The sequence below is a fragment of the Mastigoproctus giganteus genome, chromosome 5 (assembly GCF_048544385.1).
Source record: "Mastigoproctus giganteus isolate SK-2022 chromosome 5, ASM4854438v1, whole genome shotgun sequence".
Classification (NCBI taxonomy): Eukaryota; Metazoa; Arthropoda; class Arachnida; order Uropygi; family Thelyphonidae; genus Mastigoproctus; species Mastigoproctus giganteus.
Genome location: NC_143579.1, coordinates 81,848,186 through 81,876,108, shown reverse-complemented (window position 1 = coordinate 81,876,108; position 27,923 = coordinate 81,848,186). Strand labels below are relative to the sequence as shown.

The 27,923-nt window shown below is 38.0% G+C and overlaps 1 protein-coding gene across 1 annotated transcript in view; it reads right to left on the bottom strand.

Annotated features, from left to right (window-relative positions):
- Taf1 (TATA-box binding protein associated factor 1) overlaps positions 1–27,923 on the bottom strand; it is an 818,869-nt gene that overhangs the window by 341,505 nt on the left and 449,441 nt on the right. The window contains exons 20-21 of the mRNA XM_090374096.1: positions 25,468–25,548; positions 877–1,026 (exon numbers count right to left, since the gene is read on the bottom strand). Coding sequence (XP_090230222.1) covers positions 877–1,026; positions 25,468–25,548 — 231 coding nt within the window. The remainder of the gene's footprint in view (positions 1–876; positions 1,027–25,467; positions 25,549–27,923) is intronic.

Below are 27,923 nucleotides of genomic sequence, written 5' to 3'. Positions count from 1 at the left end.
TTTTCAGTTTAATTTTACTGATGTGATATAAATTTGAGTCATTTTGGCCAATATTAATGCTAAACCATGATCAATAACTATATTTTATCTAAAAAGAAAGGATTGTAAAGTTCTGATGAACTCATTATATTTCAGCATTGTTATGCATCCATTGCAGACAAAACGGAGCAATGCCTATCTCACTTAAAAGGAAGGTAGTGAATTTGGCACTGAAAAATATGTGTTTGACTGTGCATCTGTCACCTTCAAGCAGTACTAACCTAACAGAGAATGCGTGCAATTTATCTTTGTCACTATCCATCAGTGCTTGTAATGCCTAATATTTGTAGGTTTTATTTGCAGACAAGCTGAAGCAGCATTTTTTCAAGCAGTGGTATGCATGCAGATATGTATGCATGCAGATATGTTCAGATTTCAGAGAGATGCCTACCTTGCCTTTTCCATCATTTCATTGCTTATACAGACCTGCTGGTTTTCATACCATACAACACATAACGCCCACTTTCAAAAAAAATTCTCTTCTAATCAAACAGAAGTTATGATAAGAAGATCCCTGGTTTATTCTGCAAAGATATCACGGCACTTGCATTGCTGATGTCATTTCTTGAAACCAAAATACACGTTATGATTTTGTGCTTTTTTTTTTTGCACTTCTAGAAGTCATGAATGAACACGGCTGCAAAAAAACACAAAAAACATATTTCACTATCATGATCATTTGTTTTCATGTCTGTAAGAAAAAAAAGTAAATCATTACAATGTTTGTTTGAAGTTATAAACCTACTTTCCAATTCTAAATTCAATATCACTTCACCTTTTCAAAATCAAATGTATAAACATTTAATAATATTTAGTAATCAAATTAGTTAAACTTGCCTTAGATTGTTGAGGTTTATTAGGAACACGAACATATGAAAAGCCTTCACCACATCCAGTAGGATCAGCTACACCAGTCAGCTGAAGTAAACATTTGCTTTTCATTGCAGAAATAAAAGCACGGGTTGTGTTCCAAGGTGCCGTTTTTACCTGAAAGGGAGAATAAAGCATCACACTTATGATTCATAAATTATACTGCCAGAAAATTATTTAAATCCTTACAGCATTACGTATTATAATTTGAAAATACAAATTTTTTCTCATTTCAGTTATGGGAGTATATAGAGATGCCAGTCACCGTGAGCATTAAAAGAAACAAAAATCTACAGTTATAAACAAGTTTTTGTTGTCAAGAAAAATGAAACTTTTCTTACAATGGCAGTGAAATGATTTCAAGGTCCTGTGAGTATCGTGGAACAAGTAAATACATGGGCTATGTTAGGGTAACTAAGAGAAAGACCATGTTGTTTAGTAGGGTTTGTTATTGTTATTTGGTTTTTAGGAGCATTAGCAACTAAGGCCATATTGCTTCGGGGATATGCGGTGGTCATTTTCTGACCTTTCCGCATCCTCCGTATTTGGTGGTCACGGGCTCGAATCCCGGTCTAATCAAGAAGCATGTGCCACACACTGCTGCTCCTGCCCACCTGGCTACGGAGGTGCCAGGGTTGTAGGAGCATTAATGAATAAAAATATACTGCTCAGTGTACATTCTCTGTAAATTGCTTGTATTCTGTGGTCAACTTTGTGTCTTGCTGGACAAAAAACACAAGTTTCTGGGGGGGGGGGGTGACCATGCAACCCTCTTGTGAAACTAAATCAGCCATGATGCGAAAAAGGTCCATAAAAATTACTCACATCATCAATGGAACCCAAACTCTGATCTATTCCACCCTGGGGACAGGGTGGAATAGTTGTGAGGACAGCGAATTTTCCAAATGTGCTACCCACGAGGGCTGTAAGAAAATATGCATATATACCTGCATGTACACCAGTGATAGGAGCATAGTAATCAATTTTGATAAAGTTGAAGTGCTAGTTAGGTCAACAAATGCAGACATCGTTGGAATGTCAGAGATGTCATGTCAGTCAGATATAAGGGATGCAGAATTTGAATAATGTGTATAGAAAGGATAGACAGGAGGGGAAGGGGAATCATGAACTTAGTTAAAAAGCATATGAAACCTAAAGCTGTGCATCCAATCGACAATAGTGGCCAGTGCAATGTTGAGTCAGTTTGGTGTGACGTAAACACTGCAAAAACAAAAACGAGAGTAACAGTGATTATAAGCATTAAGATTCCACAGATAAAAGAACCAATAGATGGCAATAAAGTGTAACAATATGGTATTTACTTAAGGATGTAACTACCTTCAACAGTAATGGGAAGGGGTTTTGCTTTTGTAAAGGTCACTACAGTGATCTCAGATAGTTTAAATTGTATACAGTGGGACCAACTGATGATGTTATCAGCAAATTCTAAATGGGAAGCATTCAGGAAAGTAATCACAGAAGATACCAACTAAAAATATTGTTCCAGGCTTAGACCTAAATGGATGTCTGAGAAACTGATGAGATTTGTGGCAGAGAAGTAAAATACATTGGATGTATATAAATTATTAGGTGATACAGAAGCTTATGGTAGATATAAACTAGTCTGTAATCAAGTCACAAGGGAGGTTAGGCAAGCTAAAGCAGAATGCAAAAGAAACAAACAAAGACTTTACACTAGAAAGAAAGGACAGACAGGATAGAGGGGAGGGATATTCACTAGAAGGAATGGGAATGAATCACATTAGTCCACTTGATATCAAGGTTCAATGGTTGGTGATGCTGCTCAGGTTACTGACAAACTGAAAAGGCATTTTACATCTAAATTCACACGAGGAATTCTTTAGGAAAGTGGATGCCAGAAGTTTATCGAAACCTAATAGGGAAATAAATTATTTTGTAATCACTGAGAAGAAAGTGGAAAAGAAACTGTTAAATTTAAACATAAAAAAAAAGCCATTTGAGATGGATGGGATCAATCCAGTTATATATATTAAGGGTGACAGCAAAGGAGGTAAGCAAACTGCTAGCCATAATTATTTGGATCCAGGGGAAGTCCCCATGGACTGGAGATGTGTGAAAGTATTCACAATTCACATAGAGGATCAAAAGGTGAAATGAGCAACTATAGACCTGTTAGCTTAAATTCTGTTTCAGGGAAAATAATGGAGTCACTGGTCAAAGAAGTAATGCACAACCATCTAGACAGGAGTGCAGTTATACTTCAGACACAACATGGGTTTGTGAAGGGGAAATCTTGTCTGACCAATTTGATTGAATAATACAATGTGGTCACAACGGAACTTGATGCAAAAAATAATTTTGATATCATATACTTGGATTTTAGAAAAGCCTTTGATACCCTTGCAAATTAAAGAGTGCTGTACAAATTGGAGTAGCGGCTTTACGGGGATGTTTCTGTTATGGATAAAGGGATGGTTGAGAGGTAGAAAACAAACAGTGGTTATCAACAGACAATGCTTTTCATGGACTAAAGTTCTTATCTTATTTTCCTTCATGGATTAGGCGATCTGCCTGTTCCTATCTCGAAGAGATCTGCCCATATTTTCTTTGGTCTTCCTCTGTCTCTTTTTCCTTTTGCTCTATATGTATAAGCTAATTTAGGGATCTATTATCTTCCATTATTTCTACATGTTCTTTCCATCTTTGTCTATATTCTATAATTTTTCCATTAATTGAGTAAATCTTTTAATTCCTTTCTAATATTTACGTTTGGTATTTTGTACATCCTTTAACATATCTTAAAAATTTCATTTCTTAAAGTCTCTTTGTTTCGGTATCCACGTTTCAGAACCATAAAGAAGTGTTGGCATTGCCATTACTTTGTAAAATTTCAATTGTGTTTCTTAGCCAGAGTTTTTTATTGTTCCACATATATTTTTAAATTTCGGCAATTTCTGGTTCATATCTTCTTTGACATCATATGTTATATCACATCCTAAATATTTAAAATGTTTTACTGTCTATAACTATTTTTGTTCTCGCCTTATTTTTCCCTTTAAAAGCCACTGTTCTAGTTTTCATCGTGCGTTTCAAAATTAAACTCTTTTCGTTTTTCTATTATTTGTTTTAATATAAATATATTATCTGTACATGATCTTCCTTTTCTGAATCCTGCCTGTTCTTCTATTAATATTTCATCAGAGATACTTTTAATTCTATTATTTATTATTTTGCCATACATTTTATATGCTGTATTTAGTATGCTAATCCCTCTATAATTCTTTGTATCATTTCTATTTCCTTTTTTAAATATTGAAATAATTTTTGCCATCTTCCATTCTTCTGGTATTTTATATTGTTCCCAACATTTATAAAATAAATTTAGTATCCTGTCTTTTAAAAAACTTCCTCCATATTTGATCAGTTCTGCATTTATACCATCCATTCCTACTGCTTTCCTATTTTTTGTAGCTTTCAATGCCTTTTCCAATTCTTCTTTCGTAATCAGATCTATGTCACTAACTGGGTCTAACTGTATCTCTTCTGTCTGATATGTTGGGTCTTTCCACAATTCTTCATAATGTTTTTTCCATTGTTCTTCCTTTATTATATTTATTCTTGAAGTGTCTTTCTCTGTGCTATTTGAGTGTTTCATTATTTTATATGCCAAATTTTGTCTTCCATGAACATCATGTTCTATTGTGCTTATAAATCTATCCCATGACTCTGCTTAAGCTTTCCTGATTATATCTTTAGTTTTATTGCATTCTTGTTTATATATTTTTTCATTATCACTTGTCCTGTTTTGTACATATTTAAGATATTTATCTTGTTTATCTTGTACTGCTTTAGCTATTTCTTCATTCCATATCATTACCCCCCCCCCTTCTTATAGTTTTTCCTGAATTGTCCTAGTGTCTCTTTTGCTAAAGTTAATTGATGTATTCCTCCAAGGTTTGGTGCTGGGCCCTTTGTTGTTTTCTATATTTATTAATGAAGGCATATCAGGCTTAATGTCCAAGTTTGCAGATGAAGCAAAGTTCAGGATGATTAATGACTGTAACGACAGTATGCTATGGCTTGAGCAAGCTCATTGCTGATGGGATTCTTCCTCTTGTTCACGCTATGCACTTGAGGGGGCATACAAACTTCCATCTGTCGTTGTGGAAGTTGATAGCTTAAATAAAATCAGTGAATAACTGGACAAAGTTTTCAAGCAAATGGAAAGGTGTGGGTTTTTTTTATTTTTTTGTTTGATGCTGTATAAGCTTGCTTTCTTGCATCATATGGCTCTATTAATGATAATACTAATAATTGGATAGATCCCATCTACCCCAGGTGCTTTTCTTATGTTTAATTTTAACAATTTCTTCTCCACTTTCCTCTCAGTTATTACAAAATCATTTACCTACCTGTTAGAGTTTGATAAACTTCTGGCATCCACTTCCCTACGGAATTCCTCATCCTCATGTGTGAATGTAGAAGAAAAATACTCATTCAGATAATCAGCTACCTGAGAAGGATCATCAACAGTTGAACAATCAATATCAAGTGAACTTACCTGATTCATCCTCTTGCTTGTAGAGTTTGCATAACTAAAGAAGTCTTTGCTGTGTTCTTTACATTCTTTTGCCAAAGATTTCTTATAATCTGCCTTTGCTTGCCTAGCCCCCTTTGTCACTTGATTATAGACTAGATTATATCTACCATAGGTTTCTGTGTCACCTGATAATTTATATGCATCCCATGCATTTTTCTTCTCTGCCACAAATCTCATTAGTTTCTCAGGCATCCATTTAGGTATAAGCCTGGAACAATATTTTTTAGTTGGTATGAAACCCTAGTAAGTTTTGCAATTAATATCCTGAATGCTTGACATTTAGAATTTGGTGATAACATCATCAGTTGGTCCCACTGTATAGAATTTTAAAACTATCTGAGACCAGTGTAATCATTTTTACAAAAGAGAAACCCCTTCCCTCTACCACTGATTGTAGTTACATCCTTAAGTAAATCTCACATTACTACACTTTGATGACTACCACCTATTGGTTCTTTTATCTATGGAATCTTAATGCATGCATTATCACTGCTGATAATCAGATCAAGACCATTACATTAGGCCTTTTTGTTACCTCTCTAACATGCTGCTGTAGAAAATGGTCATCCAATAAATCCATAAAAGTCTTGCTAATGTGTAATTGACCAACCCACAAGTTCCAGTCAGTATCTGGAAAGTTAAAATCACCCATTATAAGACACTCAGATTTACTGGCCCACTCTGTTTCTCAGTGCAGCTGTTCATTGTACTCATCAGAGTCATGAAAATCCCAAACATGAAAGGTATCAAAACATACAGTACTTTGTACCGTGCATGGGTTGAAAGAGAAGTATGGGGGTTTCCGGAAACTTTGCTCTAGAGACTAAACATGGGTTTCACCACTTCAAGCCTCCAATAAGCAAAGTGGTGGTATTGCACCGGTTGATGAGTCATCTACCACCTGCAATCTTGCTTTCTTGCATCATTTGCCACTACAAATACTAATATTAACTTGTGCACCATGTGGTGACATGCAGACTAAGCACTTCCCCACTGAGCAAAGAAACAACCTTTACTTGTTTTAGACTCTCCATGACCTCAATAGTAGATTAGACCTCTAACATACATCCCTACTCTCATTTTTGGTTTTCCAGTACTTATGTTACACGAAACTGACTGAACATTGCACTGGCCGCCCATGTCAACTGGAAGCACTGCTTTAGATTATATGTATTTTCTAACTAACAGCATAACCTTCTTCCCTTCCTATCCTCTCTGTCCTTTCTGTCTGGAACTTTTCTGTATGCTCTTTATTTTAACCCCAGGGGCTCACATTTGGTGAGTATGGGCTTGGCACACCCAGAGTCCTCAGCTGGATATCATCATTCTTCTTTTTCTTGGTGATTCCCTTCTAATTTTGACACTCTCTCTCTCTCTCTCTCTCTCTCTCTCTCTCTCTCTCTCAGGGTAACTTTGGGAATTTTTTTTTTTCTCAGGCTTCCTTGCAACACGTAGCTAATAATAATAATAATCTTGCTGGCTGTGCTTTCTTATGCTCCTCAGTTTTAATGTTTTACATTGGATTAATATGGAATTGATCGTTGGCAGTGCTTTCATTTTGAAGAACTAGTGAAGAAGTATCACCACGTGACCTTTTGTGAATTTTGGAACATATTTCTTAAAGATATTAGTGTTTTAAAATTTTTTATGTGAGCGCTATGGCTGCTATATCATTGTCGCCATAGTGATAATATAGAGTTGACATTCACCCTGATTTGCTCCTAATTTATGCATTACATATTTCTATAATTGGTTGTGCCTTGCATCCTGATGTATAAATTGGCATTTTATGCACTTATTTCTAATTATTACTGGATAACTATGTTGTATCTCTCTCTGTTTTTCCTATTGCGATGTTGGTTTTCATGACTGGTAACAAGGAAGCTGCCATCTTGGAACATATATCGGTTTAGGATTATTGGCTGTAATTTTGTTAACCTGGAGCAAGTTTCTTAGTTTTAATCATACCCACTCCTTCTATTGACATTTATCTACTACCACATGGCAGTAATTTGTTCTTAAAAGCATGTATTTCCCTTGCGTTCATTCATTTTTCATCGTGACACGTGACAAGCATATATGAATGTTCCTGTCATGTATATAGCATTTTGTGTGCTTTTCGATGTGATAATTTTCTCTATTCACACAGCATTTATGATTAAAATCCATACTGCCACATAGAGGGATCCTTCCCTGCTCATCCAGGGCACTTTATTGCAATTTTACATACTTATTTTTTTAGAAATGTTTCTGAATTCTATTGTCACTTGGTCCGATTTGTCCAGCAGATAGGATAGCTTTCTGTCCTATCTGTCATCATCCTAAAATGTCATCAAAGTGGTCTACACGGACGATCTGGCTGTCCTGCTTCTTGGCAGCTCAAGGAGGGATTTGTAGGACCTTGCAAAAGATATCTTGGCAATCCTGGATATCCTGGCAAAAGATATCTTTCTGGCTGGTGCTCTGTTCACAAGCTTAACATTCTATTCCCAAAACAAAGCAAGTGTTACTTAGAGGAACCCTAAACAGACCACCAATAATCAAAGTCAATGATCAGGCCATCAAGGTGGAGACCAAGTATAAATATCTCGGCATTTTGTTGGACAGCAAGTTGAGCTTCCTCCTGCACAGCAAGTATATAGTAAAAAAGATTAAGCAGGTTACAGGAAAACTAATCAGAATAACTAGGGCAGCCTGGGGCATCAAGCCTTCAACCCTCAGACTGTATTATGAATGCATCTTCGTCCCCATTGCTTGTTACGCTGCAGGTGCCTGGGGCCACAGATTCACCAAACGTCTTCGGAGGAAATTCCTACTGCAGGCCCAAATATTTTTCCTGCTTGCAATCTCGAGAGCCTGCAGAACAGCATCCACAGTTGCACTCCAGGTCATATGCAGCAAGCAACCGATCCAACACGAAGTAGCCTTCCACCATCTTCAGTACTACAGAAGGAAGAGATCCTCACAAGAAACGGAGACTACACAATAAACCTGAACATTTCAACTAAAGAAGACAACAAGAGAATAATCAAGGAAATGATGAATGAATGGAAAAGGGAGTGGACTGTTTTGGCACTAGGAAGAACCACATATGAATTCCTACCAGAAGCTAAAATATTTGCCAAACAATATGCTACATGGTTCAGGCCTGGACTTCACCTATTTTTTTTTGCTAACCAGACAATCTCCAAGTTGTACTCTCTTGGGCTAACAGACTCACCTCTCTGCTCCTGAGGACCACCAGAGACAGTCAATCACCTAATTTTCCAATGCCACATTTATCAGGACCTAAGACCTCCACTACAAATAATCACTGAAGTATATGATCAAAAAAACGTCAAAAATCTCATCTCAACTCCCAAAAGGTTCACCTCGTTTGCTGACTTTGTGGACAGCCTCTTCAAATGCAGGAGAAGAATCCTTACTACTCTAGACAGAACCCAGATGCAGATGGACCGAATTGGATGCTCACTAACAATAACAAAGACTCCCATTCCAAACCATTCGGCTATGAGGGCCTTAGTCACAGATGTGATCTTATTGAACTTGCCCAATCCTTTGAATGGATTGGGCAAGTTCAATGCTTATTGTTCCTTTTGCTCAGACCACACATATCAGGGGGCATAAATTCAAATGGATGAAGGATGGTTGCAGGATAGAAATGCAGAACTTTGTTCAGCCAGCTGGTAATTCACTGTTGGAATAAACTTCTGTTTGTTGTTGTGGAAGTGGGTAATTTGAAAAAGTCAAGGACAAACTAGATAAACTATTAGAGGGGATGTACAGGTGATTTGTGATTTTTTTTTTTTTTCTTTTTTGCCTAATTCTGTATAAGCTTACTTTTTTGCGTCATTTGCCATTACTGATCCTAATAGTAAGGGTAGCAGTAAGTACAATGTAGTGATAACTGGAAGGGATTTGAGACACCAATTTTAGGAACTGGCTAGTTGTGGAGAAATTTATCACAAGATTTTTGAAATTGAATTACAGAAGCAACAAATTCAATCTTATGCACAAGCATTAAAGAACAATAAGATTCCCAGTAAATTTGGGAAGCAAGAAACTATACTTAAACAGGACAAAGATGAAAATGTCGTCATCTTAAGATCATCTGACTGCTCTAAACTTGGCACAAGTGAGGCCATAAAACAAGCCATCACAAAAAAATTGGAAAATAAGTTTTAGTCAATAAAAATCAAGGGATTCAGGAAAATCAGACAGACTGGACCGGTAACTGAGACAGCCACTAAAGCTGATGCGGACAAAATCAGGAATAATCTCAAGGTAAATGAGATAGGCCTGAAAATGGACAAACCCAAAATTAGGAGTCAAAACATTATTATCTTTGATATTGACAACAACAAGACCAAAAGTGATATCATTGCAGAAATTTATGAACAGAATTACCAAGATTTCACGACTAAAGAAGGACTGAACAGTGAATTTACCCTAAGATATAACTCTAAAGCCAGGTCAGCACAATCCACCAACTGGATTGCTCAAATCTCGCCCATAGTATGGCAATTACTTAGCAACCAACAGAGAATATACATTGGCTGGGGAAGCCATAGGTATAGGAAATATTTCCCAATACCTAAGTGCTACAGGTGTTTGAAGTTCGGACATACTTCACACACCTGCTCCCAAAAAGAGTAAACCTGTCAGCGGCCACAGGTTTGACTACAAGGACTAGGCCTTGACTACAAGGACTAGGCCATGACTACAAGGAATGTAGAAAGACCTGAGAGGCAAATTGTAAGAGACCTGAGCAAATTGTAAAATTGCCAGGCTGCCTTACAATCATTCCTTAGAGATCCAAAATGCCCCATATATATATCAAAGCAGTCAACCAATTGAAGCAGAAAATAAATTATGGAACATTCCCATAATTAGAATAATGGCAAAGCCTTGAGGTTCTTGCAACTAAATGCCCAGAGATACCAGGTAGCAGACCAAATCAAAATTATCATGGAAGAAAAATAAACAAACATTGCTTGTATCCAAGAACTCTCACCCATAGGGATAAGGTTCAAGGTTATCCTAGATCATATAGAATTATTAAGGCCACTTAGACACCTCATAGGCTGCCTTGATAATAAGAAATCCTAGTTTATCAGTTGATAAAATCACTAATTTATGCAACCCTACAGCAGCCTGTGCTGAAATTACTCCCCCCCCCTTCCAGAAGCTTCCATATTATTATTATTATTTTATTATTATTATTAGCCATATGGTGCAAGGAAGACTTGAGGCTTTTTCTGCACCAGCCAAAAAAAAAAAAACATTCTGAATTATCCTGAATGAGAGAGAGAGAGAGAGAGAGAGAGAGAGAGAGAGAGAGAAAGTGTCAGAAGTAAAAGGGAATCACCAAAAAAGAGAAAAATGATGATATCCAGCTAAGGACCCTGGGTGTGCCAAGCCCATACTCACCAGATGTGAGCCCTGGGGGGATTATATCACTACATTGCAAACCTAGATAAAATATAGGACCAAATAGCTTTACAATCCTTACCTGACAGTAAAATTTTGCTGTCTGTGGATGCCAACTGTGAGTCTCCACTATGGCATAGCCACAATGACATTCATTCAGAAACACCTTCAGCACATCCACCTACTAAGCCATAGCTTATATGTGGATAATGCTACTTCAGTATTATTCTATTGCCATAATTTAAATCATTATTTTATAAACATCAACTATTAAAAATACAAAACTCAATTCAACTTAAAGAGAGCAACTCTTAAAGAGAGCAATTCAACTCTTAACCACAGCTAAGAAAAATATAGTATTGGCTACCTCAGTCCTACTTATCCCAATGAACTATGTTACCGTCCCCAGCCATGGGGAGGCGGGTACTACTATCTAGTCGTAATCTTATTCTCCATTTAAAAACCAGAACTCACACATTTATTAAAACTTCTGAAAAAGCTTCTATCCATGAACACGATCCATAAATTTCTTTGCTCAAGTCCACCCAAGCAGATCTCCAACTCATTCCTGAGATCAAGATAACAATTACAGTGCAACATGATATGTACACTGGTTTCTTGTTGTCCACAGGAACATAAATCACTTACTGCAAGCCTCAACTCGTGCAACCTTCTTGCTAATCAGTGTCCTGTGATTAAAAATGTAGCACAGAGTACAAACTGCTGCAAAGGATTTTGTTGTACATTCAGTATGTCTACTCATGGCAGATACATATGGGTAACTCGGCCTTTTTCACTCAAATCCCATCTTTGTTGCCATACAGCCATCAACTTGCCTTTAATCCTAATCTTTTCATCCTTCACATCAGACCTCGTATATATCCTTTCAGGGTCTGGACAAGAAATCATGTCCAACACTGATTTTCTAATATTATTCTTGGTGCACTTTAATAATTCTGACAAAACAGTCTGCAAATCAGGCAGTAATCGACCCGCCAGAACCTGTAAGGCATCTGTCAATATTGTTCTACAAGCACAAGTTGTGCACAGGAGAGCGAACCTCTGCGCTTGGAGCAAGTATTTCTTTATTACAGAATTCGTTATTCTATGCAGCCAAGCCACTGAGGAATAAGTAATAATGGGAACAAATAAACATTCGTAGAGAAGGTTCAAATCCCTTCCCTTTATCCCCCAATCAGTTCTTATCATCCTTCTTAGCTTAGCATAAAGAACATATATTTTGTTTTTCAAATACTTCATATGCTCAACAAGGCTCATTCTCTCTCCCCTGCCCCACACACACACCCCAAGGTACTTAATGACAGTAACATACCGTGTAGACATATCAAACGACCTCACAACTATATGTCTATTCATACTTAATCGTCCCTTAAGCAGCAGTTGTAGTCTTTGTCCTTGAGATCTGTAACTTATATAGATTGGACCATTCTATCAATCAATTCTTCCATAACTTGGGATGCACACATCTCTAGTTGGGATCTTGCATTACCATACACCAGTATTAACATGTCATTGGCATATGCCACTATGTTCACACCAACGTGATTTCTATTCAAAAAATCATCCATCACAATCGCCCAGGCATGGGGGCCAATCACTGAACCTTGAGGACAACCTCAAATCACATTTTGCCTTATTTCTATAAATCCAGTTCTCACAATAATCTTTCGCTTAGAGAAATACTCTCTAAAAACTGAATACAAATTATCTGAACAGCCAGTAGTTCTTATCCTATGGAGGATTCCCTCCCACCAAAGCATATCAAATGCACCATGAAAATCAACGAATATTCCAAGGACATAACGCCCCTCATAGCCATGCACATAAGTTACCATCTGATAGATGGCATCCTCTGTTGACTTTCCTTTTTTGTATCCAAACTGGTTACAAGAGGACATATGATTCTCATCATATTTAATCATAAACGGACTAATACAGAGCTGTTCATAAGTCTTAGCTATCACAGATAGTAAGGCTATGGGACGATATGAAGCTTGTTCACTGGGAAGTCTATCAGGACTTTTCGTTATTAATTTCAAAATGGCCACTCTCCACGCTTCAGGGAAGAAACCAAACTCCAAACATTTGTTAAACATTTTCATTATCAAATCAGACCTTATCTGGAACACTCGCTTCATTATCTTCACCTCGATTAGATCAAGACCAGGCGAACGGCCATCCACCACCCGTGCAACAGCATCACATATTTCTTCCATAGCAAAATTTTGCTCACGTATATTGGAACAATATGCAGCATTGCCCTGCACCATATTATTTTGTTCTTGACTCAATTCCTGATTATCTATATCAGGGAACAATTCATCCAGGATCATGCCCATGGACTCGCTCCAACTTAAGTTTCAAAATTCCTATTTCTCACAGTAAAATTTATAAAATTGAAAACATATTTTTCAGTTATTAACTTAAAAATAGAATTCCAGGAATCTCTTGAGCCTTTTTTCTGATACATACAACTTCCAAGAAGTCTGCTTCGTAACATTTATGGCCTTAACATAATCTCGACATAAGTTCTATATAGATTTATACAATTCTATCATTTGATTATCTCAACCTTTCCATATCGCTGAAATCTCTTCCTTACTGTTCTTAATTCTACTTTCATTTGTTGCAAGCACATTCCACCACATTACAGGTCTTGTTCTCATCTTTTTCTTTCTCATACTAGAATTTGAAGCCCTATAGACAGCGTCCTGGAAATTATTTACATAATCTTCAACACTAAGTGAATCCCAATTAATTTCATTCATTATGGAATTGAAAGTCAGATCAAAGCATTCCCAATTAGCAGTCCCAACAGAGAATCTATCTGCCTCTTTTACTTCTCTTATTCTCTGAATGCAGCTCAGCCCAAACAAAATACCATCATGATCACATGTGGTTAGTTGACTTTCAACCTTCCAGTCATGTATCTTATCCAGCATAGACACAGTACACACTGTAACATCAATATAGGACCGTCCATGTACTGAGCTATATGTTGGACAATGTTCTGGTATATTAATAACAACCATTCCTGAGACAGACAAGAAGTCCTCAAGGATCTCGCCTCTATTATCAGACTGCTCACTGCCCCACAGAACGGATCTGGAATTGGAGTCCATCGCAATTAATATATGACAACCTTGAAGTACATCTCGTACTTTCTCCAAGTAATTAATATATGGAATTATACTGTCAGAGTGCTGACAGTAGAGGAAAACAAGATATATTCTACCAATAGCACCAATAACTTCAGCACAAATTATGATTTCATTGGATAGACTAAAAATCTTGGTAATCACCAAATCATGCCTCCTCACCACTATCACAACTTTCGGACTATCACCATCTGACAGAACTCTATAATTCCTTGGATAACTACATACATTGCCCCTTACTTCATATGGTTCCTATAATAGACTTACATCAATGATTTTCTTTTCCATTTCCAAATGTACCTGTGCAGCCATAGCTTTTGCTCTTTGTGCATTCAGCTGTAATATACTTAGATTCTCAGCCATAACTTATTTTATTTTTATATAGTTCTAAAGTTCTCTTGTACTCGGGACAATCCTTATCAATAGTAATGTGATCACACTTCCGCTTCTATTCTTACAATTACAGCAGATCGATCCCTCGGCCTTTTTACTGCAGTCCTTTTACTGCAGTCCTTTTTACTGCAGAGAGGATATATGCCATCCAATTGGCATATATCCTCTCTTTCCGACTTATTATATTCCAAAGCCTCGATCTGACTTCCAAAATCCAATTAGACACATTTCCATTTTTAGTATTATTTATCGAAACAACTTCAATGTTTTCATAGAGCTCATTCCTGGACACCCCACAGTCTTTACAATTCTTTATCCAAATCTGTTCTAAAAGCTCTTCCTTCTGCATATCCTTCTCAATGTCAAACAATACTATTCTAGGGTGAACAATCCTTGGAATCACATACTTCAAACCAATTTCCTGAATCCGTGGACACCCTCTAATTTTCTTAATATCATCCTCCCCCTCTGACTCTAGCAAACTTCCGCAGCCACTGATTGTTCTTATATTCTTAACTTTTACTTCTTTCAGAACAGGTCTTAATTCTTTCAAGACTTCTTGTTTAACATCCTCACTTGTCTTGAATCTCTCACTAGCAGCTTTAATCAGCACAACTTTTGGTGGATGGTTCATGAACTGCACTAGCGTAACTTTTCTTTTCCTTTTTCTTGCTTTCTAATTTTTCTTTTAATAACAAATTTTCCATGCGGACATCCATAGCTTTTGTTTAAAGAACATCCCACAGATCTAAAATTTTTCTCATAGCAGCAGCTGAAACTTTACTGTGGATATCATATAAATAACCTCTCAACCTGCCTCTAATTTCTTTGACGTGCTCAAACCCCTCATAATTAGATCTTTCTTTACTTGCATCAGTTTTCCTTTCCTTATAAGAACCTGGTTTCTTTGCACTATCTTGATCCTTCTCAGCACTATTGCTTGTGCTGGTTTTTCTCTTCTTTGTATCACTTGGACCTTGTGAATTATGCTGAAGACTAGAGAGAGAGAGAGAGAGAGAGAGAGAGAGAGGAGGACCTAAGACTAGGAAGAGTCCTTGTTAGGGTCTGCCCAGAAAACACTTCCAACTCTGTTAACTCTTGAACTTGCAACAAGATTTCTTCCGTTATTTCCTCACTTTCATCATCCGTCACCTCCGATGTTGCAGCAACCAATTCTTCTTCCCTTAAGGCCTCATCTGATTCAAGGGCACTCTCCATGTATACAATAAAACCAAATTATGTACAATTCAAAGTTAAATCTCAATTTAGAGAAGCAACAACTATTTACACTATATACAAGGCTCGAGAGTCCTGGCTCACAGCTTTTCTGAATGAAATACTAAAAGACTATGAAATCTATCAGCAGTCAATAAAAACTGTCCATGACCCAAGTTTAATAGGTTGTGGTCTCAGGAGCAAAACTCAAGGGCACGGAAAGACTCTTAACAATTTTCTCTCCAACCCAGAATCAAACAGTATAGCCAGTCTAGCCAGCCGGGGAAATCTCTCCGACTACCCACCCCAGACTACAAGGAAATAGGGCTAGCTAAACTGGTTCTGGCACCAATTAATTATAACAAAGCAAGAAACAAGAAAGCAAAATTTTAACTCAAAACTCACAATCAAATTTTATATCTCTCAGATAACTCACTTTGCTAAACAACCCCAGAATAGCTCCTGGGGCCCACAACTCTGACAGGCCAAATTCAGTCAGAGCAGGCAATCAAAACAGGCATGACTTGGAGGACTTCATTGCTACATCACCATTTAGAGTTTTAAACCAGCCTCACTATTGAAACTTATAGTAGTATGTTGCATGAAAGTGTGATTGATGTAATATTGGCCACAAATGCCACTGCACACAAGTTCATAGATTGCAGGGTGCGGGAGGCCTGGACTACATCCGACCACCATGCAATCACTTTCCAACTGGTTCATAAGCTAGATCAGATTTCCCCTTCCCAAGTGTATGATATCATCAGCAATAATATTAATAAGGCAAATTGGACCAAATTTACTGAAGCAGTGAATTCTACCTTTCAGGAAATCTCTTCACAATATATAATCAGTTACACCCTGACGAACAGATGTCTAAATTTATTAAACTAATTATAAAGGCCATTTACGCAACCATTGGAAAGAAAAGGCCATGAACAAATGCAGTCCCTTGGTAGTGCACTGAACTGAAAAACCTCCAGTGAATGGTGCACCAGGCAATGAAGCATCTTCAAAGATCTAGATCTGGCTGGCCTCCAGCTGAGGTAAATGCCCAAAGGGAGGCATATATATTACTCCCCAAGAAATAATTATACCCAACTAATAAGACACAAGAAAAAAGAATCATGGAGGGCTCTTGTCGGTACTTCTGGTAATGCAGATACCTGGGGTGTTGTATATTGCATAGCTGCCAAAAGGTGATGGAGTTCACACCACTGACACTATAACAGGATTGTGTTAGTTGTCTGACGGCACCAGGGGTGCTGTTGGATATATGACAGTCCTGTTGTAGCGTATATATAACAGTCCTGTTATAGTGCAGGACTGTCAACATATATTTGGGGTGAAACAGTCAATAGCATCTGTGACTCTCTGTTCCCAGATGATGACCAAGCACTCATTTATGAACAAACTAACATCTGAAATGAGAATGAGTCCTATGTAACTCCAGATATAGAGCTCCCTTTCACAATAATAAAACTAACAAATGCTCTTAACAGAAACAAGGAAAAGAAATGCCCTGGCCACGATTTAATCATACCAGAAATGATAAAAATTCTTGCCAAAAGTAAGTTTCAACATCTACTCCAACTATTTAATAACTATCTAAGCAAAGTTATATTTCCCACCACATGGAAACTGTTAAACCTTTCAGAATCTTAATTAATCTTAAAGAATCCAGAAAAACCTCCAAATGATCCTAAATCATACAGACCAATAGTCTTGTTACCAGTTTTGGGAAACATGTTGGAAATGCTAATAGTATACCGCTTAGAAGCACATTACCTGAATGCAAACCTTTGGTCAGACAGACAGTTTGACTTCAAACCTGGATGCTCGACTGAGGATACAATGAACAAACTAATGACTGCAGCTAAAATCTTGCAGGAAACCTACATGCTGGCTATTTCAATTGATTTGCTGGCCCAGCACCATCAAGAGAAAATGCCATGCTGGTATTCCACAGAACTTGCATAATTGTATCAATGATTATCTTAATAGCAGGGCAAACTAGATTTCAATTTATACAGTGAAATATTACCAGTGGATGTACTCAGGTTTCAGAGCTGGGTCCCTATTTTCAGAAGCTGCTTCTGGATGAGTTCCTGGAAGCTGACATAGGCCAAGTGGACAAAGTCGCTTTTGCGGATGACCTTGTTCTCCTTTTGAAAGGTAACACTAGAAGGGCTTTGGAAGACAAGGAAAATTATGCCCTGAAACTTCTACAGAAGTGGAAACAAACCCATAAGCTAGAAATGTTTAGTACAAAATTAAATCCATTCTACTAAAAGGCAAATTAAGATCACCACTGATAAAGATTTCGGGAAAAACAATCACCCTCACAACAGAACTAAAATAATTTGTAGTCAGCTTTGACTCTAAACTAACTTTTCACCCTAATCTACAAATTCTGGTAAAAAAAAGTGATAAGGATGCTGGCACAACTGTGCCAGAATAAGTAGAGATGATTGGGTTTAAAAAGGAAGAATTGAGCCCTCATTTACAGGTCTATTTTCCTCCCAGTAATTACTTATGGGGCTGGCATCTGGTTCCCAGAATTCTTTTTTTTTTTTATGAAAACCCCAAACATGAGAGATATTAGAACCTATAGTACTTAGTACCGTGCTTGGATTGGAGGTTGAGAAGATGAAAGAAGATATTTGTTGACATTAGATTTGAACTTCTGTAGATGCTAATTTTCAGGAAATAGGTACAAAGAAAGATTGTACCAGAAAACGGCAGCTGAATGAATAAACGAGGAAGATGAAAAGTTGGTTCTGTGAGATTGAAGTTGGACAGTAAATGGATGATGTTTGGTGGTGGCACATGTTCAGACTGTTTTGAAAGAGAGAGTGGGAATTACAGAAGAACAGTGCCCATGGAAGTATCTGTGGAAAAGCCATGCAGCAGAAACAGTACGTCTATGAGACAGCGAGTGAAGAGTATCTGTTAGAGATGAGTCATCAATTAACCTAACTGGACTCTTCTGAATGGAATCTAGAGAGGTTTTGGGGGCACTGCCCCATATGTTGGAACAATATTCCATGGCAGGGCGTATTTGCGATTTGTACACAGCTGTTTGGAAGAAAAGTAATGCTGAGAGCAAAAGAGAAAAAAAAGTTTTTTATAAACAGAGGAAGTAATATTTGTAATGTGCTTTTGCCAAGAGAGATTAGAAGTCAGGGTAATCCCCAAACGAGATATATCGTCTTGCCTAGAAATTGGAGTGTCACCAAAGATAATCATAGGAGCTAAAGAATCCTTTTTGTGAGATATAAGACAAGACTGAGTTTTAGACGGACTGAAATCAACTAAGTTGTCTTTGCGCCACTGGATAATTACCTGGAGATCGGCATTTAAGGAACTGGAAGCGGATATTCGAGAAGCTGAAGCTGATTGAGCAGGGCAAGGTTTCTCAAACTGGAATATAATGTGCTATCGATAGGATTTCCAGTCAAAGGAAGAAGGTCATTAATATACAAGAGGAAAAGAGTAGGGGAAAGAACTGAACTATGGGGGACTCCAGCATTAGTGGAGAAGTTAGAAAACAGAGAGCCATCTACCATCACCCCTCAGCGAGCGATTAGAGAGAAAACTGGATAACCAATTACAAAAAACATTTGGTAAACCACAAGATGGAAGCTTGTTAAGAAGACCTTTATGCCAAACACGATTGAAAGCCTTTGAGATGTCAAGAGCAACTACTTATGTTTCACAGAACTTTTCCATTGAGTTATTCCATAAATGGGTAACATAAGCCAGAATATCAACAGTGGATCGACATTGACGGAATCCATACTGGCGATCATTGATCAGACGAAAGGTTTCTAGGTAGTTTAAGAGTTGGTGATTAATTGATTTCTCCACTACTTTAGAAAGTGTAGAAGTAATTGCAAAGGGATGATAACTGGATGGGAGGGATTTGTCACCCTTTTTAAGAACTGGCCAGATATGAGCAAATTTCCAAGCAGAAGGAAAAAACACATTTGGAATAAGAAAGTGAAAAAAGGCTGCAAAGAACAGGAGTAAGTTCAGGAGCACAGGTTTTGAGAACAAGTGGAGAAATATAATTGGGACCTGGAGCTTTCTGAACATCAGGTTTCGTCAAAATCTTTCTGACATCCTTTTGATGGAAGACTACAGGAGGCATTGAATGGAGCATGTTGGGAATGGTTGGAGGTATTTTACCAAGGTCATTAATACATGAGTTGGAAGAAAAATGGGAATGCCAGCAAGTCAGCTTTATCCTTGGCTGAAGTGACAACAGAACCATCTGGTTTTGACAGAGGTGGGAGCAAAGATGGGCAAAAGTTGCGGCCGATAGCTTTGGCAAGAGACCAGAATGCTCGGCTACCATTAAGGCAAGAAGCAACTTTTCTACTCTTAGCCTATTCAAAATCTAGTTTGGATTGATTAATAACTGCTTTACAATTGTTGCGAGCTTTAATGTAAGCAAAAAATGAAATTGAAGAATTGGAAACAAGCCAATTACGATAAGCAACATTCTTCTCTTGAACAGCCTTAGCACATTTATTGGAAAACCAAGGTTTAGATAAAGGACGAAATTTTAAAGTGGAGTGTGGAATAAAGGATTCCATTCCTCCAAGAATAATTTCACTGATATGATCTGAGCAAATTTTTATATTAGAAGTTTTGAAACAATAATCTGACCAAGGAAAAGAAGAAAAGAAATCTGGCAGGTCATCTCATTTTGCCTCTATGTAATGCCAAACAACACAAGGTTGGGAATAGCCATGAGATAAAGGCTCCGTTGGAGAAGAGCCGATCACCAAGTTGTGATCTGAGCTGCCTAAAGGGTCACTCAGTTCGACCGTGTACTTAGAAGTGTGAGAAAAGATCAAGTGTGTTGGCTGTATGGTTAGGATTGTCCAGTATTCGGGAAGGTAAATGAACAATCTGTGTGAGGTCATTAGTAATTGTAAAAGTCTCAGCATCTCGACAAGCTGGGTCGGTGTGACTAGAAAACGGAAGCCAGCTGGAGTTGTGAACATTAAAATCAGAAAGGAAAATTACCTCACTGTTAGGAAGTAATTTTTCCAGTCCAACATGAAAGTTGGACTGGAAAAAGTCAAGTTGCAAAGAGAGGATGTCAAAGAGCTCCAAGTGATTAGTAGAGTTGGGAGAATGGTAGAGACAACATTTGAATTTTACAGAATGAGGTAGAGATTTTAAGCCAGAGAAGATCGAAAAGAGGAGATTCCAAATTACCAAGTCTCTGACAGGGAATATCAGAACGGACATATGCACAAGTACCACCTTTGAGGCGAAAGGAATCATACAGCAAATAATTTGGGCATCTGAGATGAGCAGTAGTTGAATCAACCGATAACTGAGATTCTGTCAGAAAAAGTACATGGGGTTTGGCAGACTGCAAGTGGAAATGGACATCATTGAGATTAGAACTGAGACCATGTATATTTGTAAAATATACATGATCTCAGAACTAGCAAGTGTTTGGGAGGTTTTGATCTTTTCGCAGATAAGCTTACTCTATTAGTTTAAAATTCATAGTATATTCAATAGTAAGAAAAAGTGGGGGTGGGGGGGCATGCTGTATGAAGTAATGAAATTTTTGGATATGCCGTACACATGGTAAGAATATACCCATATCCTTGACATAACGTGGCCTCGACAATGCCTCCCGGATACACACTATTTGGACTCCCTCCAGTCACTATCTGGCAGAGTAGAGGTAGCAAGATTATACACTAGCTGATCCGAAAGACTCCTAGAGAGTTAACAATAGGTTCAGTCCAGTGTACTAACTAGCAGCCAGCCTGCAAACACCGTTTTAGAAATGTACCCTAAAATGTAACGAAGATTGTATCTCGCCATGATGTCCAGCATAACCTCAAAAGTCACCAGTCATACTACATGATGGAACAGATGGGATGGGAGGGGTTGACTGGAAATTAGCTCTGGAGACTAAACATGGGTTCCATCACTTCAAGCCTCCAATAAGCAAAGTGGTGTTATTGCACCAGTTGATGAGAGTCATCTACCACCTAGTATTTCCTGCTAACACAGAGGGGTGGCATTCCTCCATGTGATGTGGGCACCACACCTTGATTCCTGCTTACATTGGTTCACACCTGGATGGTCACCCACCATGTGCCTGCACATGGGAGTTATACCCAGGATTACTAACAGTCCCACCACTCTGAAGGTGCAAGCAGGGGATTTGGCTGTCACAGACCATCCGGACTACACCAAAATTGGGTACACTAGACTTGAATGTCACCCAAATATCAGTTCCATCAGCGTTTTAGACTCCCAGGTAGCAAGTACAGCTTGTCTGGCATATCTGAGAGAATGTCTGAGACAACCTCAAGGACCAAATGTTACTAGTCAACAATAGAACTAAGCTGGATCCATCCAGCATGTCATCCTACTTGCAATTACCAATGCTGCACAATCAGCACATCTGCCCTGCAGGTTCTGGCTGGTGCACTACCATTAGATTTGTAAATACTACAAAGATTCCTCAACTATAGGCTTACGAGACAGATCTCTACAAACATAATAGGGACCAACATAGACCTAACAGCTGATCCTAAACAGGAAAAGAAAAGAATGCTGACCTGTCTATACCAGCAATGGCAAGATAGTGGGACCAATCAGATAAAGAGGACGTCACTAGGAGGTTTCTGCCACAGGTAACTCTTTATTTTCCCTCCACCCTTGTTTGCACCAAGCTTATACACTACATTTTTGCTAACTTTGCATGGCTCCCTGAATGCAAAATTGTCAACTTGGTCTCACACAGGACCCAAAATGTACCTGTGGTGCTGATGAGGATTGGGCCCATGTCATATACGATTGCCTCGATTATGATCCCCACAGATGTATACTCGTGTCAAAAATAGGACCCATTTGCTATGGAGATGAACAACTTCTCATCTCCAATGACATGCATGACATTGCATGGCCTTCCCTGATTTTGCTAAAAAAGCTCTTGAGACTAGGAGAACCAACCATGCAGTGATATCTGCCTCTACTTTGAAAAGTTTCTATCCTTGACTGTGCCAACTCCTGATAATGACTGGCCTGCTAGAATATATTTCCCACCCAGTGCAAGTATGAAAGAAAACGTGTTTGATAGAATGTATGTCAAGTGTGAGTGAATGTATGTAATAGTGTAGTTAGTGTTGATATGTGCAACTCACAGGGTCGGAAATGAATCCACTTAACCAGGAGCGGAAAATCTATAAGGTGTGTGTGTGATAAGTGAATGAGAATATCCAATAGATGTTAACTGTCACACCCTAAATGTGTGTGTTTATATATATATATATATATAAGTACCTTTCCAGGTTAAGATATACAAATGTGAGTAAAAGTAAAGTCACCCATGTAAATTGTGATGCAGCCTGTTGAGTCAAAAAAAAAAAAAAAAAAAAGTGTAAATATCTTGATATTTGTGTTTATTTAGATGGTACCTGTGTCCTGTCTCTGAGTGTATGATGGTGTATGAAAAGAGGCACACGAGTGAGTGATTGTTGTCCGCTGTTACCTACTAGTAGTCTGCCCCTAAATGAGTAGTAGTAATAATAATAAAAGGAGTGTGTATACCTGTTTATCTGTAAGAGTGGAAGGTGTGCATAAAGTTACCTACTAGTTTGCCCCTTACCAGTTGACCAAAGAAAGTGTGCCATACTACAAGTATGAACCCCAGGCAGTACTAGAGACCCCGACCCACAAGCTGTACCAGGACCGTGCCATAATAACAGATAAGACCATCCCGCATGACAGACCGGACATAACCCTTGTGGACAAGATGGAAAAGGCTACCTACCTGATTGACATAGCAGTGCCCAACACTAGCAATGTGCAGAAAACCCATGAGGAAAAAATTAGGAAGTACACAAACCTGAGACATGAGGTCAAAGAGATGTGGCTTATGCAAGAGGTAACGACCATCCCCATCATCATGTCAACTACCGGTATTGGTGCCAAAGACCCCTACATAGCAGCGTAGCAGCAATAGGTCTCCCAGAGAACACCTACAAGGAACTCCAGAAAGTTGCAATCCTGACCATCTGTAGGATAGTCAGAGAGTTCCTTGACCAACAGTACCACCAGACATTACAACCACCTTGTGTACCTGGTAGCAGTACCTGTCTTGGATTGGAATCCCCAAATTAAAGAGAAATAATATAAGAGCAAAAATAATAATAATAAGGGCATGTATACCTGTGTATCTGTAAGAGTGGAAAGTGTATGTAAGGTTTGAATGTAGAGTGCCGTAATGTTCTGGCAGGTCTCCCCCTCCACTTGTACTGTAGAGGAGGTAACCCACAGGGAAACACCCCTGCCTTGCTGATGTAATGCATCACCTGTCTACCTGGAAACAGGAATTTAAAGGGATAGAGGGGCACTCCTGTGGGAGGAGCCCGTCTTCACATGGGGGGGGGAAGCCATTAAGGAAAAGTGATAAGTTTGTGGTGGTAGGATCCACCAAGAGACTGCCTTCCTATTGTCCACCTTAATCTTCTTCATCTGCTCCCTCTCTCTTCACTGTCACCCCCTTCATCCCCTTTTATGTTTTCCTCTTCCAGTGGATTCCCCCCCCCAATGCCCTTCCTGGCAAGCTTAGGCACAGTCCAAGGGTGTTTGCTCCTACCAGTGAACTTTCTACATGTACTACGCACAGCTGCCTTCCCAAGGCAAGGATGGGCAATGTGGGGGGGCCCCATTGGGGCCCTGGCTAAATGCCAGAGGAATAACAGGACTACACTACACAAACTTACACTATTTCTAGAATTCACGAAGTTTATAGCATCACAATGTATAATATATGGTTGTAATAGCATTGCAATCCTACCCTCTAATAAGGGCCGGCACACTGTTGTTCTGAAAGGATCTCATTATATACGGAGGGCCCTCTCTCTTTTGCAAGACCGTGAAGTCTACCAACCTATACAGGATTCTCCCATCAAGGTATTGGAGAAGTTGGAATCCAAAGTCAATAAGCTTGTACATACCTGATTTCCTTCTAACAAGATTTCAAAAAATGTTCATTGGAAACTCCATGCGACAGGTTGCCAGTTCCCACAATTTTATGGATTCCCTAAGATCCATAAACCTGGTATTCCCTTGTGGTCAATTATTTCCTGTTGTAACACGCCTATGTATGAACTTTCCAAATACATTGCCAGGTTGTTAGCACCCCTTGTTGGGGGAACCAATCATACTGTATCCCGCATTGCGCATTTTTTACGTATTATTAAGGATTTTATCATTTCCTAAGATCATGGGTTCCTTTAATGTGGTATTCCCATTCACTTCTGAACGATAACGAGATTCTCCACTATTTGGTGGTATTATCTTTGTGCAATTCTCTTCCCAATGTATACATGTACAACATACACACAGTTGGGAGAATTTTCCATCATAAACATAAGGAGAACATATAATTACAGTTTTGATTCTTATTTCCCTTCTTTTTTTTTTTTTTTTTGATATAGCATTAGAGGAAGAAAAAGGCCTGATGTTTCTGATGACTCTAGAAAAAAAAAAAAAAAGTCGGACCATCTATACTGCCTTACCAAGCTATCTTACACGCTGTCTTCTATCATTATATGCCTGCAATGATCTAATCACAATGGCATATACTTTCCTTCATTAATACCAGACATTAATTTAATAATCACGTGGCGAAAAATTTACACAGGATATTTTTATTTTTAACATTTAGATTTCTCTAACATTAAGATATTACTTAGTTAACAGTACCTCATCATCCATCTTCATTTGCATTTCTTCATCATTTTCATCTTCAGGAGCAAACATGTATTTTTCTCCATATCCTGCATCCTACAGAAATTACAATTACAAAGCAAAAAGTCAACAAAAGATAATTACTCTATATAAATATATATATCTTAGAAAAAGATAGCCAGTTTTGTAGCATTTATTTTATAAAGTAAAAAAAAAAAAAAAGTCGGAGATTTTATTCATGTGAAAACATTTTCATTATGGAAACATTAAATATTCATTTTAAATCAAGATGAAATTGAGGTGATTAAGGTAGTGCAGAAGGGTTACATTGCTGGGACACTTCCTTAGGACTATGAGTTCTAATAGCTCATTGGACCACTGCTGGTCCAACTCACTGTTCAATATAATGCAGCATAAGGTAAAAAATAAGGTATTTTAAAAGTGACAAAGAATATTTGGCCATTCTGCAACAAAATCTTTTACCAACATCACACTTCCTGGAGTGTGATGTGAGCAGAAGATTTTGCTGATTAACACAACACCTTTCCAGTTTATCCTACAGATGCTGAGAATGGAAGTGAGATCTAGGGAGTGAGCTGACCAAAGCAAATGCTCAAAGGCTTCCTTATATTCCTGAAACCACATTTACACAAATTTAGTAGTTGGTAGTGGTGGTGGCAGCACTGTCATCTTGAAAGTTCTAGCATTAGCATTAGTAGAGGCATATGATGCAAGAAAGCAAGCTTATGCAGCATCAGCCCAAAAAAAAAAAAAACACTTCCACTTCACCCCTCCGTTCGTTCAAAATACCTGTCCAGCTGAGCCTTAAATTTATTTAGGCTATCAACTTCCACAACAAGGGATGGAAGTCTGTTCCATCAACCAACTTCCCGCTGGATACTGATAAATATGCAACATGGATGTACTTAATCAACAACAGTATGCCACAAAATCATGCTCGACACCATTAAATGTCTTTCAGCGGCCTGTATTGTTGGTGCACAACAGGATACTTTCAGTGCCTTGAGTGGTTCCTTGTATATGCACTCTTCCATCACACCAATTGTTTGCCACCGTCCATGTCGAACCTTTGCATTCATGGAGGTAAAACAGCCATATTTACTGGCAGGTGTCCAAAATCAGTAGCCTTCATGACAGTCTTCTACTCCCACAGTTCCTTTTCTACAGGGTTCTTTACATGGTGTAGATACTTGAGGTCTTGTGATGTTCCTGTATTAAATACAGAGTTTAATTGCTATACTGCATCAATTAATGATGAGTACATGATCATCCATTCCAGAATTGAGAGTGGATGATCTTTATCATGCATTTCTGGCCATATTGTTCTGTATCTTAGTGTTTTCTAGGCATTTTTTCATATTTTATATTTGCTAAAAGACTTGAATGACATGAATTTTTGAAACCAACGAGCACAGCCATCCTCTCCCTGCTGTTGTGGCTGCTAATTCTTTAAAAGCCTGTGAGACTGTCCATTCCCCCTGCTGGTGAAGTGATTCAGGAAATAGTCAGATCACTTGGCTTTTTAATGCTTTCCTGCACATATTATCATACATCTATTCAATTTACAGATGACCCCCGCTAAACGCTGATAATTCGTTCCGGAAAAACAGAGCGCTAAGTGAATCCGTGCTAACCGAGCGCCGCATTCCCATAAGGTAACATGTATTTGTGAGTTGCAGTTGGTGCCATAGGATATTTCCTAATCGATAATAAACGGTAGTGAAAAGAAAAAATGTTGGTCAAAATATTTAATATTCAAATATTTGAACATATAAAATATTCTGCATTACATACGTATAATTATGTGGTAACTACTTACGTATCAAAATTAAACTTAAAATTCCAATTAAAATCATGAATTTAATTGATCTAAATTGATTTTAATTGATTTAGTTTAATTGATGAATTTAATCATGAAAAAGTGTCGATTTTGGGTTGAACTTTGGCCCTCTTCCAAATAAACTAAAAGGGGTATTAATTTTAAATCCCCCGCAGCGTTACCACCCAACAATAAAGTCAACCGATCCTTCCCCGCTTTGAAACTCGGCATGTTTTCTTCATCTTTCAATATGAAACTTCTTTTAGGCATTCGTTTCCACAAAAGTCCTGCTTCATCTATGTTAAAAACTTGTTGAGAAGTATAATACCCCTCTTCAATAATTTTAACAAGTTCTTTTTTGAAAGATTCAGCTCCTTGATCTACATTTGTGGTTTCTCCCTGGATTTTAAATCTCTTCAACCAGCTCTTACTAGTTTTAAATGGTTCCACATTTTTTTTTTTTAAGGTGAGTTTTCTTCAGATCATTATATTGGCTATTCTCTCTCTCTCTCTCTCTCTCTCTCTCTCTCTCTCTCTCTCTCTTTTTATAATATTTAACTTAATTCTGCATTGGATATTATCTTCAATAAAATTAGTTAAAGTCTTTCCGTTTCAATCCTAATAGCTGGCC